Here is a 16,222-nt window from a genome sequence, read left to right on the forward strand (position 1 = left end):
GACCAGATAATAAAACAAACCCAAGAAGAAAAATAACCATCTAAAGTTCACCCACATGCTCACAACCCCAGTGGGGGAGCCTAAAAAGAGGGGGGACACAAGTAATTGAAAAAGGACACTCCTGCTATAGAATGAACCAGAAAAAATTGGAGTACATGTCCAGAGAAATATATCAAATCTTATTAAATAACACGGATGACATAGACAAATATATCACAACACTTTAAGACATGAGTATATGATATCAGATAAGGTAGGTAGCACAGACCAAACAACCGGTGCTGTCCATCACCAACGCCATATATACAAAAATCACATGCATAATGCAAAAAGTAATAAAAAGGGGCACAGAGTCAAGGAGAAATAAGTCGGGTCGTATATGTAAGCACAGTACAGCCCTGTACACAGGCAAAATACCCAAATAGCTATATGTTCAGACCCATCCCCGTGCTCTTACCACAGTACTGGCGTCAGACCTGGACAGCAACGGTGCTGTCCAGGTCTGACGCCAGTACTGTGGTAAGAGCACGGGGATGGGTCTGAACATATAGCTATTTGGGTATTTTGCCTGTGTACAGGGCTGTACTGTGCTTACATATACGACCCGACTTATTTCTCCTTGACTCTGTGCCCCTTTTTATTACTTTTTGCATTATGCATGTGATTTTTGTATATATGGCGTTGGTGATGGACAGCACCGGTTGTTTGGTCTGTGCTACCTACCTTGTCTAATATCATATACTCATGTCTTAAAGTGTTGTGATATATTTGTCTATGTCATCCGTGTTATTACATTTAGACCAGATAGGCTGCTCACAGTAGCACGAGCAACAGCGCTCTGGGCCCGATGTGCCTGCACTCCTAAGCAGAGCCGAGTGCTGATACAGCATGGATGAGCTGTGTTGGCTGCGAGCTCCCAAGTCCTTGTGGGAATGGATGTGATGGACAGGTGGTGCGCCAGCTCAGCACTGCTTAGATGAGCGGTGTTGGTTTGTTGTCCAAAAGACACTACTTTATGATCCATGCGTGCCCGGTTAATGGAAGGCAGAGCGAGAGCTGACAGGCAGCTGGGGCATAAAGCGGTGACTAGAAGCAGCTCTGTAAGTGACATTATGACCACAACACGTGAAAGTACCGAAACACTTAAAAAGGAACCCCATTGCAGTGCAGCCTCATATAGGGGCAGAGACCCTGATTCCAGTGATGTATTACTTACTGATCTGCTTGCTGCAATTTAGTAAAAATCCTTATTTTCTCTGTGCAGACCTAGCAGAGCTCTGAATGCTGAGCCCTGTGTAACCCTGACCACACCACTGATTGTCAGCTTTCTGTGCACACTGTGCATAGGCAGAAAGCTGCCAATCAATAATAATAATAATAATTTTTATTTATATAGCGCCAACATATTCCTTAGCGCTTTACAACTCATAGAGGGGACTTGTACAGACAATAGAGATTACAGTATAACAGAAATCACAGTTCCAAACGGATACCAGTAGGAATGAGGGCCCTGCTCGCAAGCTTACAACCTATGAGGAAAAGGGGAGACACGAGAGGTGGATGGTAACAATTTAGTTATTTGGACCAGCTATAGTGTAAGGCTCGAGTGTTCACGTAAAGCTGCATGAACCAGTTAACTGCCTAAGTATGTAGCAGTACATGGTGGGAGATGTGTGGTTGGACTACATACCAGCAGATCTAGTAGTCTTCTAGTGACAATCTTCAGCTGGTAAAAGTGATTTTTATCAGAACTGCAGCTAGTCTCTACATCATGCTGCTCTCGGATTAGGTGACACATTCCCTCTAGGTACAGACGTCATATAACATACTAATGTCCACTGAAGGAACCATTATACTGAAATCTGACAGCAGACTTAGCCACGACATGGAAAAAATTATCTGGAAGGAAAACTGGAAGCCTCTGGTGTTCTACAAGGCAGATGGTGTTTCCAGTTACGAAAAACATTTTCAACACCACGGTCTCATGGCCGCCTGCCGCAGATTTCTACTCTAGCCATCCTGGAGTGGTTACTACAGTTAGTGACATGTTATGTAAGGAGGCATCCCGAATGTCAGGCAGACCTTCATCTGATGTATGATGGAGGTTACTGGTGGGAGCGGGGGCAGCATTCCTACTAGGCGAGGCTGCGGTGCTCCATAAGGGCACATTCACCCGTACAGAGGAATGTAAGCCTAGGCCGTCTGTAGGTCCCAGGTACGTGCAATACACTGTGTCGGCAGCTCAGTAAGTGACCCACCGATCTGGAAAATAGAGGTGTCAGTACTGTCCCCGTCACAGGTCTTTCTCTGCACAGGGATATTCCCCATTACAGTGTTGCTATTGCCACGTGGATGTGGCCAGGAACACGGCAGCACAGGGAAAAACTGAAAAGTGCTGTGGCCCCTTAAAGGGAATCTGTCAGCAGATTTTTGGTATGTAATCTGAAGACAGCACAAGGTAGGGATTAAAACACAGATTTCGTCAATGCCTCTCATCAAGCTCAGTGGTCTTGTTTGCTTGCGTTGATTGTTTTAGCACCGGGAGCTTATCATTGCTGGGACACAGCAGAGCGTGCATGCTAGTCTGACACGCCCCCTCCTGTAATAAGCAGCTCACTGTCTATGGACTTTGTACATAGGGAGCCTGGTGTGGGCGGGATTAGCTTTCTCAGCTCTGCTGCATTGCTAACCTGAAAACTGATTGTGTCAGAACGGCTGCACCTCTTAATCTAAGTGATACATCATTGGATTCAGCTTCTTTTTGCCTACATCAGGCTACTATTTGATGAGGTAGCAAAAAAAATGAAAAAGATCGGGATCTTAAAGGTAGACCTCCCCCAGAGATCATTGAATGACCTCATATCCTGGCACTTACTGAACGCCCCTTTCCAAGTAAATTACAACTATTGTGCTGATTTTGAGAAATTTAAAGTGACAAATTGCAGAAGAACCATTATTGCCGACTACTGGCCGGTGGAGCACGCTAGCTGGGTATGTCCTTAGCCCATCAGCAATTCCAGGACTGTATGTGTGCTGCACTGTGCCACATGGCAATGGATTGCTTTGTAGTTGGCCATTGTTCGGGATCTTTTTATTTCTTCTTTGTAGAAGCAGTATTAAGAATTTGTGAAGCATCTGATTTTTCTTTGTTTGTTGCAGGTATTGTAAAAGATAAGGAGAGAAAACTGGAAGATGAAATGTCTGGCCCTCGCCCTGCCCATTGTGCTTTCCTCGGCTCCCTTCTATGGGAACGCACTTTGCCGTACAATGAAATAGAATATGTTGATCTGGATGAGTTCTTACTAGAAAATGGTCTACCGTCAAGCCCACCTCACCAGCCTTTCTCACCAGCTAACTTGACTCCTCCGCCATCCAACCAGTCAGTCGTTGACCTCAGTCGCCCAGCCTCCTGCGCCTCTTCTACCTCCGCCTGTTCGTCTCCCGTGCAGAGCATGATGGATAGCGAATTCGACCATCCAAATGGCAAAGAAGGTATTACTAACTGAACCATTATGTTGTAATGAATTACCTTGTGAATGCCATTGCCATAACACCGGGTGTCCCGCCTCGTGATCATTGTGTGTGCAGTGAGGACGTTGCATCCTCTTGACCGCTGCAGCCAATCACCAGCCTCAATCATGCTAGCACTGTTGACTTATGACTCAGATGATTTGTTGCATTGGTCACATTGTGCCACGAAACCGCATCCCTGACTCCTTTGTGCTCAATGCTTTGGCCGTATACCCTGCGATGTACCGCTGTGTATACTACAGCAATGTATTGTGAGCGTCGGATGCAGTTTGATGTGCTAGACATCTGATTTTAGCGTTCTCCATAACTTGAGTTGTAACCAGACAGATGACTATTAAAACTGGGCTGGGATTGCAGTGAGCCGGTTACCAGTAATTATACCCGTGGCAGTGTGGAGGAAACGCTGAGTGCTACTGTTCCCCTGGCAAGCACACAGCAATGGAGACAGTCCAAAGCTCTCTTTATTTCAATAGGACACTCGCCCCATCCACAAACATGTAAACGGTTTGCCATGTTGTGCCAGCCAGGAGCGTTCTGGTAGAGAAGCCTAAAACCTGAACAGGAGCCATAGTCTAATTCAGCTAGAATAGACTTTATGCTGTAGTAAGTCAAAGGGTTATTCTGAAAATACAAATTGGTCTTACCATATTGTACACACTCATTGTGCCAATTTCACCAGTTTTCATATCACTCTCCTAAGGATGATCCTCCGGCTGTATTTAGTCCACAGGGCCATTGGCACTGTCCTGGCCCTGTTTGATCTGGCGCAGTGAGTCTTCGCTGTCTTCCTGTGCTCTGGGATGTGCCTAGAATGCTTCGTTCTACTGGTATGGTGGATGTCACTAAAAGGTCGATGTCTCATTCATTACAGTGCAGCGTTCAGGCCAGGAAGCAACAGCGTCTGTTCACTGGTACCTGAGGGGAGTGATGTACTGCAGAATAGGGCTAAGAGGATAAATATAATGTAGGAGTGGTTGTATACAGGTAGCTGAGAGAAGAAATATACTGCAGGAGGGGCTCTATATAGAGGGGCTGAAAGGAGCTATATACGGATATACTGCAAGATGGTGCTGTATATAGAGGTGCTGGGAGGAAAGATATACTGCAGGAGGGTGCTCTGTATAGAGAGGCTAAGAGGAAATGTATATGGTAGGATGCATTGTATTCAGGGGTGAAAGGAGCGCTATACTGCATAAGGAAGTTATGTGCAGTGGGTCTGGAGAGGAAAGGTATACTGCAGGGGATAGTGCTGTATATAGAGAGGCTGGGAGGAATGATATACTGCAAGAGATGGCTCTGTATAAAGGGGCTAAGAGGATAGATATACGCAGGATGGTGCTGTACATAAAGGGGAGGAAAGATATACTGCAGGATGGCGATGTACATAGACGGGCTGAGAGGAGTGATGTACTGCAGACTGGGGGTGTATACAGGGGCTAAAAGGAGAAATATAATGTAGGAGGAGGCTGTATACAGGGGCTAAGAGGAGACAATGTAGGAGGGGGCCATGTACAGGTAGCTAAGAGAAGAAATATATACTGCTGGTGGGGGCTCTATATAGAGGGGCTGAGAAGAGCTATATACAGCAGAATGGCTGTGTTCAGGGGCTGAGAAGAGAGACCTACTGCATAAGGAAGTTATATACAGTGGGTGCAGAGGAAAAATATACTGCAAGTGCTGTGTATAGAGGGTCTGGAAGGAAAGATATACTGCAGGAGGTGCTCTGTATAGAGAGGCTAAGAAAATATATACTGGAGGATGGGTTATATTCAGGGGGCTGAGAAGAGCTAAACTGCATAAGGAGGCTATTTATAGTGGGCAGAGGAAAGATATTCTGCAGAATGGTGCTGTACATAAAGGGGGGGAGAAGAAAGATATACTGCACAATGGTGCTGTATATAGAGAGGTTGAGAGGAATGATATACTGCAAGAGGTGGCTCTGTATTAAGGGGCTAAGAGAGATATACGCAGGATGGTGCTGTATAGAGAGGGCCTGGGAATAAAGATATACTACAGGAGGGTGCTCTATAGAGAAGCTAAGAGGAAATGTTTATGGCTGGATGCATTGTAATCAGGGGGTGAAAGGATCGCTATACTGCACAGGGAAGTTATGTGCACTGGGTCTGGAAAGAGATACTGCAGGATGGTGCTGAATATAGAGAGGCTGAGAGGAATGATATACTGCAAGAAATGGCTCTGTATAAAGGGGCTAAGAGGAGAGATATGCAGGATGGGTTGTATTTCAGGGGCTGAGAGGAGTGCTATACTCCATAAGGAATTATGTACATGAGCAAAGAATAAATATATACTACAGGATGGTGCTGTACATAAAGGGGAGGAAAGATTTACTGCAGGATGGTGATGTACATAGACGGGCTGAGAGGAGAGATATACTGTAGAATGAGGCTGTATACGTGGGCTGAGATTAGTTGAGCTTTGTTTGTTTCTTGCTTCTGAGGGACCAGTGATGTGAAACAGCAAATACAGACCTATTGATGCATATAACAAAGGATTGTCTTCTATCATATGCATTAACGGAGCAGGATTTGCAGTTTCCGATCACTGATCTGTCAGCATCATGCAACAATCGCCACTCTGCACTGCCATTGTGGAGGCGAGCAGAAGAGTTGGGCTCTGCTATAGCCAGCTAATGAGGGTGAATTCAACACTGAGTGTGATGATTTCTCATGTGGGGAAAAAGCATAAAGCATAGGAGAGGAGGGGGGTCTTCAGCACTGAGGAGAAGCAAGGTCTGCTGGGAAATGTAGTTCTAGCAGATAACTAAATGCACAGTTCATGTGCTATTCTTATGTAAAACTGGATCCAGCGAGGGGCAGATAGATGGAAACCATCTGTATGTGAACAATCTGCATTCACTGGTGAGAAGTAATGTGATTCTGGGAATAATCTGTCATTCTATCTCGCAGGGTTTACATTGGGTCACGGAATCCTGTTTCTGTGAATAGTAGGCCAGGGTGGTTTGGCTTATCTGACAAATTGGCCGTCTGTGTTGCTGAATTACCTCGTCAGACTTTGCTTCTCCTTACACTCGTGTCTGAAACGTGAAGGGAGAACTAAGAAGCCTCCTGCTGCCAGAAGGAGTGCACAGTCCACGTGAGGCATCTACAGGCAGAGCGGCGGGCAGGACAGATGGCAGAGGGCACGGCCGTGTGACACTGTGGGTATGCTGGGCTGGCACCCTGCGTGTATCTGCCTGCTGCACGGTGTGCCTTGTGCTTCCGGTAGCAGGGGTGATGCAGGGTGACTTGGCAGTGTGTAAGGTGTGGGTGAGACTGGCATCATGTCTGCACATGGGCTGAGATGTTTGCAGCTCTCCTGTCACTTCTGAAGATGCTGATCACATTATTGCCATGTAGACCAAAATCTGAAAAATGTCACCTATCAGCCATAACATTAAAACCACAGATTGGTGAAGTGTTTCTCAGCCGATGTCGCCTATCAAAGCGCAGAATATAACAGGCAGCAAAAGAACAGTCAGTTCTTAAAGGGGAATTTGTCATAAGGTTTATGCCACCTAATCTGAAAGCAGCAGAATGTAGTGACGGAGACCCTGATTCCTGCAATGTTAGTTACTGGGGTGCGCGGGCTGAGGAGCAGATGCCGGCTGTGTCACACAGAAAGCGTCTGCCTGGAGAGGGACTATTTAAATGCTGCGGTCAGTCACAGATAGACTCGCAGGATCAAACGCCACATTGGTGTATTGTAAGTCATCGCACTTGGGCTTTGTTCCCACAATGAGCTCTTGATGTTGCAGATTTTCTGCAGCATTTCTGGGCTCCTTAAAGGGAACCTGTCACCACGTTTTTGGAAGATGGGATAAAAATAGCGTTAAATAGGGGCAGAGGTGGGCGTTACATTAGTGTGTGTGTTATGCGTTTATTACCCACCTAAGTTGCCGAAATAACTTTGCAAAGTCTCCGTTTTCGCCTGTCAATCAGGCTGGTCAGGTCACATGGGCGTGGTGTCTTCACCCAGATTTGGCGTAGTTTTCCGTTGGTGGCGTAGTGGTGTGCGCATGCCCAAAGTCCGGAATCCTCTTCCAGGGGATTTAAAATAGCGCGGTGTTCGTTATTGCATTGGTGATCGGTGGGCGCGGCCATCTTCCTTTGGCCGCGCGTGCGCAGAAGCGGCGCTCTGCTGGCCGCGGCTTCAGGAAAATGGCCGCGGGATGCCGCGCGTGCGCAGATGGATATCGCGGCGGCCATTTTCCTGAAGCCGCGGCCAGCAGAGCGCCGCTTCTGCGCACGCGCGGCCAAAGGAAGATGGCCGCGCCCACCGATCACCAATGCAATAACGAACACCACGCTATTTTAAATCCCCTGGAAGAGGATTCCGGACTTTGGGCATGCGCACACCACTACGCCACCAACGGAAAACTACGCCAAATCTGGGGGAAGACAACGCCCATGCGACCTGACCAGCCTGATTGACAGGCGAAAACGGAGACTTTGCAAAGTTATTTCGGCAACTTAGGTGGGTAATAAACGCATAACACACACACTAATGTAACGCCCACCTCTGCCCCTATTTAACGCTATTTTTATCCCATCTTCCAAAAACGTGGTGACAGGTTCCCTTTAAGTAAAATAGGCTATGTGACTTTTTCATTTTTTTAAATATGCAGCGTAAAAACACTCACCAAAAGCTCATTGTGGGAACATAGCTTTACCCAAAAATCAATAAAAAGCGATCAATAAGTCGTATGTAATTCACTAAAAACATCTTTTTAAAGGGGGTGTCTACCATGTCTCCTGACCAACCGTTCCCCTGTATGGTAGATATACCTGGCTCCTCACTAACCGGTTTATCATACTGTAGATTATCATGGCTCTTCACCAACTTCTCCATTGTACTGTATAGAACCATGGCTCCTGACCGCCCGGTCCATCGTACTGTAGATGACCATGGCTCCTGACCGACTGCTCCATGGACATCTCCATCAAATTGGAGATGTCTGTGGCCTCTGGCCGACTACTCCATCGTACTGTAGATCGCCACTATACTGTAGCTGACCATGGCTCTACACCGACTTCTCCACTGTACTGTAGCTGACCATGGCTCTACAACTACACCACTGTACTGTAATGACCATATCTCTTCACCGACTGCTCCATTGCACTGCAGATGACCATGGCTTTACACTGTACACTACGTGAGCCTGTAGCTGGGGGTTGTAGTCCCCTGTACACCCGTGTGAGCCTGTAGCTGGGGGTTGTAGTCCTCCGTACACTACGTGAGCCTGTAGCTGGGGGTTGTAGTCCCCTGTACACTGTGTGAGCCTGTAGCTGGGGGTTGTAGTTCCCCATACACTGTGTGAGCCTGTAGCTGGGGGTTGTAGTCCGCGTACACTGTGTGAGCCTGTAGCTGGGGCTTGTAGTCCCCCGTACACTGTGTGAGCCTGTAGCTGGGGCTTGTAGTCCCCCGTACACTGTGAGCCTGTAGCTGGGGGTTGTAGTCCCCGTACACTGTGTGAGCCTGTAGCTGGGGGTTGTAGTTCCCCATACACTGTGTGAGCCTGTAGCTGGGGGTTGTAGTCCCCCGTACACTGTGTGAGCCTGTAGCTGGGGGTTGTAGTCCCCGTACACTGTGTGAGCCTGTAGCTGGGGCTTGTAGTCCCCCGTACACTGTGTGAGCCTGTAGCTGGGGCTTGTAGTCCCCGTACACTGTGTGAGCCTGTAGCTGGGGGTTGTAGTCCCCGTACACTGTGTGAGCCTGTAGCTGGGGGTTGTAGTCCCCATACATTGTGTGAGCATGTAGCTGGGGGTTGTAGTCCCCCGTGCACTGTGAGCCTGTAGCTGGGAGTTGTAGTCCACCGTACACTGTGTGAGCCTGTAGCTGGGGCTTGTAGTCCCCCGTACACTGTGTGAGCCTAGTCCCCGTGCATGCCGGTATGTATGGCGTGCCCCCCATCCCTGCACACTGCGCTCCGCTCCCCCCAGTAAGCTGCAGTCGGAGCCGCTCTCTACCTCCCATTTCCCCCCAGGAATTTGGGATTTCACATCAATTAGTCGCGCTCGGCCGGCTTCCTTTGTACGAGTCCTCTCCCCGCGCCTCCCGCCCTCCTCTGGCTCCGCCGCCCTCCTTTGCATTCCCTTCCCTGGGGCCACCTCACACTCCAGCTCCATGTGCGTGCTCACCGCAAACAAAGCCCTCCCTCCGCCCGCCTCCAATAGAGCGCGGCCGGCCAGGGAAATCCGCTCTCACAGGGAGCAGCTGCAGCCTCGGCCATGTGCGCGCCCTGTGCGAGAGGCGGGGAGGACGCGGCACATGGCAAGACACGACACAGCTCGGCGGCGGCAGTCACCGCGCTGCTCCACGAGGGGGCGCTCGCCGGCCGCAGCGCGCGATGGTGCGTTCGGATCCTGCACGCGGCAGTCACCCGCTGGTCACCACCAGGATCATATCGCCCGCGGCTCGTAGGCTATTGCCCACCAGGAGCGGAGCAGTGGCAGGACACAGCCTTTACTGTGGTCGCACGCTGCGGGGCCGCATCCAGGGCACTTGTCAGCTGATCCAATAGTGAATGCAGTTCTCCGCTTTCCAGTAATTGGTGACTCTTTAGGGCGAGGTGTTTTCCTGTCCTGTGAATATGGCGCACCTGCCGGCAGTGTAGGGTATTGCAGCCTCCATGGATGGCATTGTTTTGTTGTACGCGTTGTTCACACTTGGGTTCTGGGATACTTGGCTTTTAGTCAATGGTCAGCGTCCTCCCTGACGGGTCACAAGTGAGCACCAGGCACTGCGGTGTGTCCGAGCCCCCATGTCTCAGTTTCCGTATATTTGTGGTGCGTCGTCACAAAGGGGTTTGGTTATTTTTCCCGTGGGGCTAGGAAGGCTGCCTACCTGTGCTGGTCCCTGCCAGCTCACAGCGGTGACTCCGGTTTTGCCATCAGAGCACCACCTTGTCTTCCGCTGTGCTGTTGCTGCCAACTTAATTCTGATTGACAGCTGGCTCCCCGCAGTTTAGAATCAGGGAGCCGGCTGTCGCTCAGGATGGCAACAGTAGTTACGCCATGTTGGCAGACCGGAAAAGAAGAAGCTGCTCCGTCCACGTTACCTCACCAGAAGCAGGAGAATCTCCACCAAGTAGAATAGGCCGGTCGGAAAAATAACCGAAGTCCTGGACCCCTCGAACCAAGGAATCATGAACATTGTCAGATGTTGCTCCATCAGGGTCCTCGTGTCTGACCAGACCGGCAGCTCTTCTCGCCTCGACATCAGAGATGCATTGCTGTACATTGGAGCCAGTCTTCTAGCTACAGCCCCATTCTGAAAGAGGGGGTGCAGGTATTTCATCTAGCAAAAAACAATTGGCAAAACAGGTCAATGGCGAGCATTTTTTAATTTATGCAAAATTCAAGATGCACGTGCAACTGTTTGAAGAATTTTGGGGCAATAAATACTTAGAAAGAAGGAATATAAACCAGCTCACCCGTGATGCATAAACCAATCTTCGGGAGCACGGACCCGCTGTGTCCAGGCATATAGAATCCAAAAAAGAAGAGAATGTGCAGCGTTACCGAATCCGTAAAAAAGAGTTTTCTTTATTCACAAACTTTAAGCATAGAGGATACAGACTTCAGCACAAGCCATATGGGTAAGAATCTCAACGCGTTTCTGGAGACTAAGCTCCCTTAATCATGACAACAAATAAAATAAATAAATACTACAACACAAAAAAGGAAAGTGAAGTAAAAAAAAAAGGATGATGAATCGGAGCCAAAGCCTGAAATATCTACTATATAATTGTCTAAGGGTCACTTCCGTCTGTCCTTCTGTCACCGTTATTGGTTCGCTGATTGGTCTCGGCAGCTGCCTGTCATGGCTGCCGCGACCAATCAGCGACGCGCACAGTCCAGAAAAAAATGGCCGCTCCTTACTCCCCGCACTCACTGCCCGGCGCCGGCATACACCGCTCACACAGGGTTAATGGCGGCGGTAACGGACCCCGTTATGCCGCGGGTAACGCACTCCGTTACCGCTGCTATTAACCCTGTGTGTCCCCAACTTTGTACTATTGACGCTGCCTATGCGGCATCAATAGTACAAAATGTAATGTTAAAAATAATAAATAAAAAAAAAAAACCTGCTATACTTACCCTCCGCCGCCTTTCTCGCTCCTCGCCACGCTACCCGGACCGCTCCATTACAAGCGTCAGCTTGCGGTGAGGTCCCGTCCCAGGGCTGGTGTGCGGCAAGGACCTGCCGTGACGTCACGGTCATGTGACCGCGACGTCTTCATAGGTCCTGCTCCCACCAGCCCTGGCACTTGCAATGGAACTCGGCTTCAGGAAAATGGCCGCCGCGATCTCGATCTGCGCACGCGCGGCATCCCGCGGCCATTTTCCTGAAGCCGAGCACTACCATCTGCACAGGATCCCAGGAAGAGGAGAGGCGGGATGCGGAGGAGCAGCGACAAGAATGGTGAGTATGATACACTACAAGGGGCCCTCGGATCGTTAGGTGAGTATGTTTATTTTTTGGACCTGTCACTGGGCAATATCCTACGTGGCTCTGCTGTATACTACAAGGCTGGGCAATATACTACGTGGCTGGACAATATACTACAAAGCTGTGCAATATACTATGTGGCTCTGTGCAATATCCTGCGTCGCTGTGCTGTATCCTATGTAGCTGGCCAATACACTACGTGGCAGGGCAATATACTACGTAGCTGGGCAATATACTACGTGGCTGGGCAATATACTACGTCACTGGGCAATATACTACGTGGCTGGGCAATATACCGTCACTGGGCAATATACTACGTGGCTGGGCAATATACTACGTCACTGGGCAATATACTACGTCACTGGGCAATATACTACGTGGCTGGGCAATATACTACGTCACTGGGCAATATACTACGTGGACATGCATATTCTAGAATACCCGATGCGTTAGAATCGGGCCACCATCTAGTTAATAATAATGACCGTGGACTCAGTGAATGGAGAATATGTCTAATCGATTGCAAAGGTGCTTTATTTTATGTGAATTGAATAAATAGATTGAAAAAGTGTAAATAGCCTATAACTCTCCCCCCGGAGGTCAGGACCCCCTTTGTGAGCCAGAGGGGAGCATTCTTCAGAAAGGTTGCTGCCCTGAATACGACAATGTCGGGGGTTGTCCCTGATCAGGATTTAGTGTAGTTGTTTATTATGTTTGATTAAAGCCCAAACCGAGCTGGATTGTGCCATGTTATGGTGTGGAGCACGCCCTTTGTACTTCTGGCATCGGCGAGGGCCCAGAAAGGAATGTCCTTGGTGTATGGGTGTGTGGAGTTACTGGAAGCAGCAGACTGTACAGTGAGCTCCCGAGAGGCTCATCCTGGTGTGTGCCTGAGCCCGTGCACTCCATGGTTCCCTCCTCCACACGTGCATCCCCCACGTCAACAGTAATGTGAGGCCGCTCCAGCTGTTCCTCCACATGCTGTAGGCTTGCTAATCTCTAAAGAGCTTGGATTGGAACGTGCAGGACATAAGCTGCCTCTGCAAACCGGTGCTGCACAAATGTATTTACAGGAGGGACAAAGAGAAGGTTACCGTCCGAAAATTACCCCTGATGTCTGCAAAGACCAAGCACCTACAAGATCTAGAAGACCTTTCATCCATGGCTGTTCTCTACAACATCTGCAAGGAGTTTGTGTGCTCTTCCCATGTTTGCCTGGGTTTCCTCCGGGTTCTTCGGTTTCCTCCTACAATCCAAAGACATACTGATAGGGAATCTGCTGCTAATGGAGCCTCGTATATTCAATGGCCGATGAAAAGTAACCAGAATAGGACGTGCGCTGAGTTTCATGGAACAAACACAACACTCATGGATGTGCGAACTGAGCCTCTAAATTCTGTGGGTCCATGAGCTGCCAGTTTTTAAGATGGCATTCTTTAAGGGGTGAATTCAGATGTCTATGACACATAGTCCATGTATGAACTTGGGATGCATAACCAGGACTCGGGTCTTCCTACCTAACTGGACATCCTCAGGTGTATATAAGACTGCTGGGTGCGGGTGTACATAACATGCATGGCCAGTGCTTGCATCACGGGTCTCCTGACCTATCTGGACATCCTCAGGTGTATAGAAGACTGCTGGGTGCGGGTGTACATAACATGCATGGCCAGTGCTTGCATCTCGGGTCTCCTGACCTATCTGGACATCCTCAGGTGTACAGTGAAGAAAATAAGTATTTGATCCCTTGCTGATTTTGTAAGTTTGCCCACTGACAAAGACATGAACAGTCTATAATTTTAAGGGTAGGTTAAGTTTAACATTGAGAGATAGAATATCAATAATAAAATCCAGAAAATCACATGGTATAAACTATATACATTTATTTGCATTTTGCAGTGAGAAATAAGTATTTGATCCCTCTGAACAAGATTTATTACTTGGTGACAAAACCCTTGTTGGCAAGCACAGCAGTCAGAGGTTTTTTGAAGTTGATGATGAGGCTTGTGCACATGTCAGGAGGAATTTTGGTCCACTTCTCTTTGCAGATAATCTCTAAATCATTAAGATTTTGAGATTGTCGCTTGGCAACTCGGAGCTTCAACTCCCTCCATAAGTTTTCTATGGGATTAAGGTCTGGAGACTGGTTATTCCACTCCATGACCTTATTGTGCTTTTTTTAGCCACTCCTTTGTTGCCTTGGCTGTATGTCTTGGGTCATTTTCCTGCTGGAAGACCCAACCGCAACCCATTTTTAATGTCCTGGTGGAGGGAAGGAGGTTGTTACTCAGGATTTTACAGTACATGGCTCCATCCATTCTCCCATTGATGCGGTGAAGTAGTCCTGTGCCCTTAGCAGAGAAACACCCCCAAAACATGTTTGCACCTCCATGCTTGACAGTGGGGATGGTGTTCTTTGGGTCATAGGCAGCATTTCTCTTCCTCCAAACACGGCGAGTTGAGTCAATGTCAAATACCTCAAGTTTTGTCTCATCTGACCACAGCGCCTTCTCCCAATCACTCACAGAATCATCCAGGTGTTCATTGGCAAACTCCAGGCGGGCCTGCACATGTGCCTTCCTGAGCAGGGGATCTTGCGGGCACTGCAGGATTTTAAGCCTTTACGGCATAATGTATTACCCATGGTTTTTTTGGTGACTGTGGTCCCAGCTGCCTTGAGATCATTAACAAGTTCCCCCCATGTAGTTTTAGGCTGATCTCTCACCTTCCTGATGGTCAAGGATACCCCATGAGGTGAGATTTTGCATGGCGCCTCACATTGATGTTGATTGACAGTCATTTTGTATTTCTTCTGTTTTCTATCTATTGCACCAACAGTTGTCTCCTCATCCAGCATCTTACTTATGGTTTTGTAGCCCATTGCAGCTTTGTGCAGGTCTATGATCTTGTCCCTGACATCTTTAGAAAGCTCTTTGGTCTTGCCCATGTTGTAGAGGTTAGAGTCTGACTGATTAATTGAGTCTGTGGACAGGAGTCTTTTATAAAGGTGACTATGTAAGCAGTGGCGTAACTACAAAGTTATGGGCCCCGGTGCGAACTTCCAAATGGGGCCCCCCACCCCACCCCGGGTCCCCCCGCCTCAACACCCCCCCCCCCCACACACACACACCTTCCCCTAGATACGCCTTGGACTGTCGCAGGAATCTCCTGCACTGCAACATGGTGTTGGGTGCCAGCACAGCCCGCACAGTGGTATATCCAGCACAGTGGTATACACAGCACAGCCCGCACAGTGGTATATCCAGCAGAGCCCTCACAGTGGTATATCCAGCACAGCCCGCACAGTGGTATATCCAGCACAGCCCGCACAGTGGTATATCCAGCACAGCCCGCACAGTGGTATATCCAGCACAGCCCGCACAGTGGTATATCCAGCACAGCCAGCACAGTGGTATATCCAGCACAGCCCGCACAGTGGTATATCCAGCACAGCCCGCACAGTGGTATATCCAGCACAGCACGCACAGTGGTATATCCAGCACAGCCCGCACAGTGGTATATCCAGCACAGCCCGCACAGTGGTATATCCAGCACAGCCCGCACAGTGGTATATCCAGCACAGCCCGCACAGTGGTATATCCAGCACAGCCCGCACAGTGGTATATCCAGCACAGCCCGCACAGTGGTATATCCAGCACAGCCCGCACAGTGGTATATCCAGCACAGCCCGCACAGTGGTATATCCAGCACAGCCCGCACAGTGGTATATCCAGCACAGCCCGCACAGTGGTATATCCAGCACAGCCCACACAGTGGTATATCCAGCTCAGCCCGCACAGTGGTATATCCAGCACAGCCCGCACAGTGGTATATCCAGCACAGGGATATATACAGCAGAGCCTGCACAGGGATATATACAGCAGAGCCCGCACAGGGGTATATAGAGCACAGCCCGCACAGGGGTATATAGAGCACAGCCCGCACAGGGATATATACAGCACAGCCCCCACAGGGATATATACAGCACAGCCCGCACAGTGGTATATCCAGCACAGCCCGCACAGTGGTATATCCAGCACAGCCCGCACAGTGGTATATCCAGCACAGCCCGCACAGTGGTATATCCAGCACAGCCCGCACAGTGGTATATCCAGCACAGCCCGCACAGTGGTATATCCAGCACAGCCCACACAGTGGTATATCCAGCTCAGCCCGCACAGTGGTATATCCAGCACAGCCCGCACAGTGGTATATCCAG

General features: G+C 49.0%; 1 protein-coding gene across 1 annotated transcript in view; it reads left to right on the forward strand.

Annotated features, from left to right (window-relative positions):
• DBP (D-box binding PAR bZIP transcription factor) overlaps window positions 1-16,222 on the forward strand; it is a 45,742-nt gene that overhangs the window by 8,300 nt on the left and 21,220 nt on the right. The window contains exon 2 of the mRNA XM_077250722.1: window positions 3,160-3,492. Within this exon, the coding sequence (XP_077106837.1) occupies window positions 3,160-3,492 (333 nt within the window). The remainder of the gene's footprint in view (window positions 1-3,159; window positions 3,493-16,222) is intronic.

Source organism: Ranitomeya variabilis, chromosome 4 (genome assembly GCF_051348905.1).
Source record: "Ranitomeya variabilis isolate aRanVar5 chromosome 4, aRanVar5.hap1, whole genome shotgun sequence".
NCBI lineage: Eukaryota > Metazoa > Chordata > Amphibia > Anura > Dendrobatidae > Ranitomeya > Ranitomeya variabilis.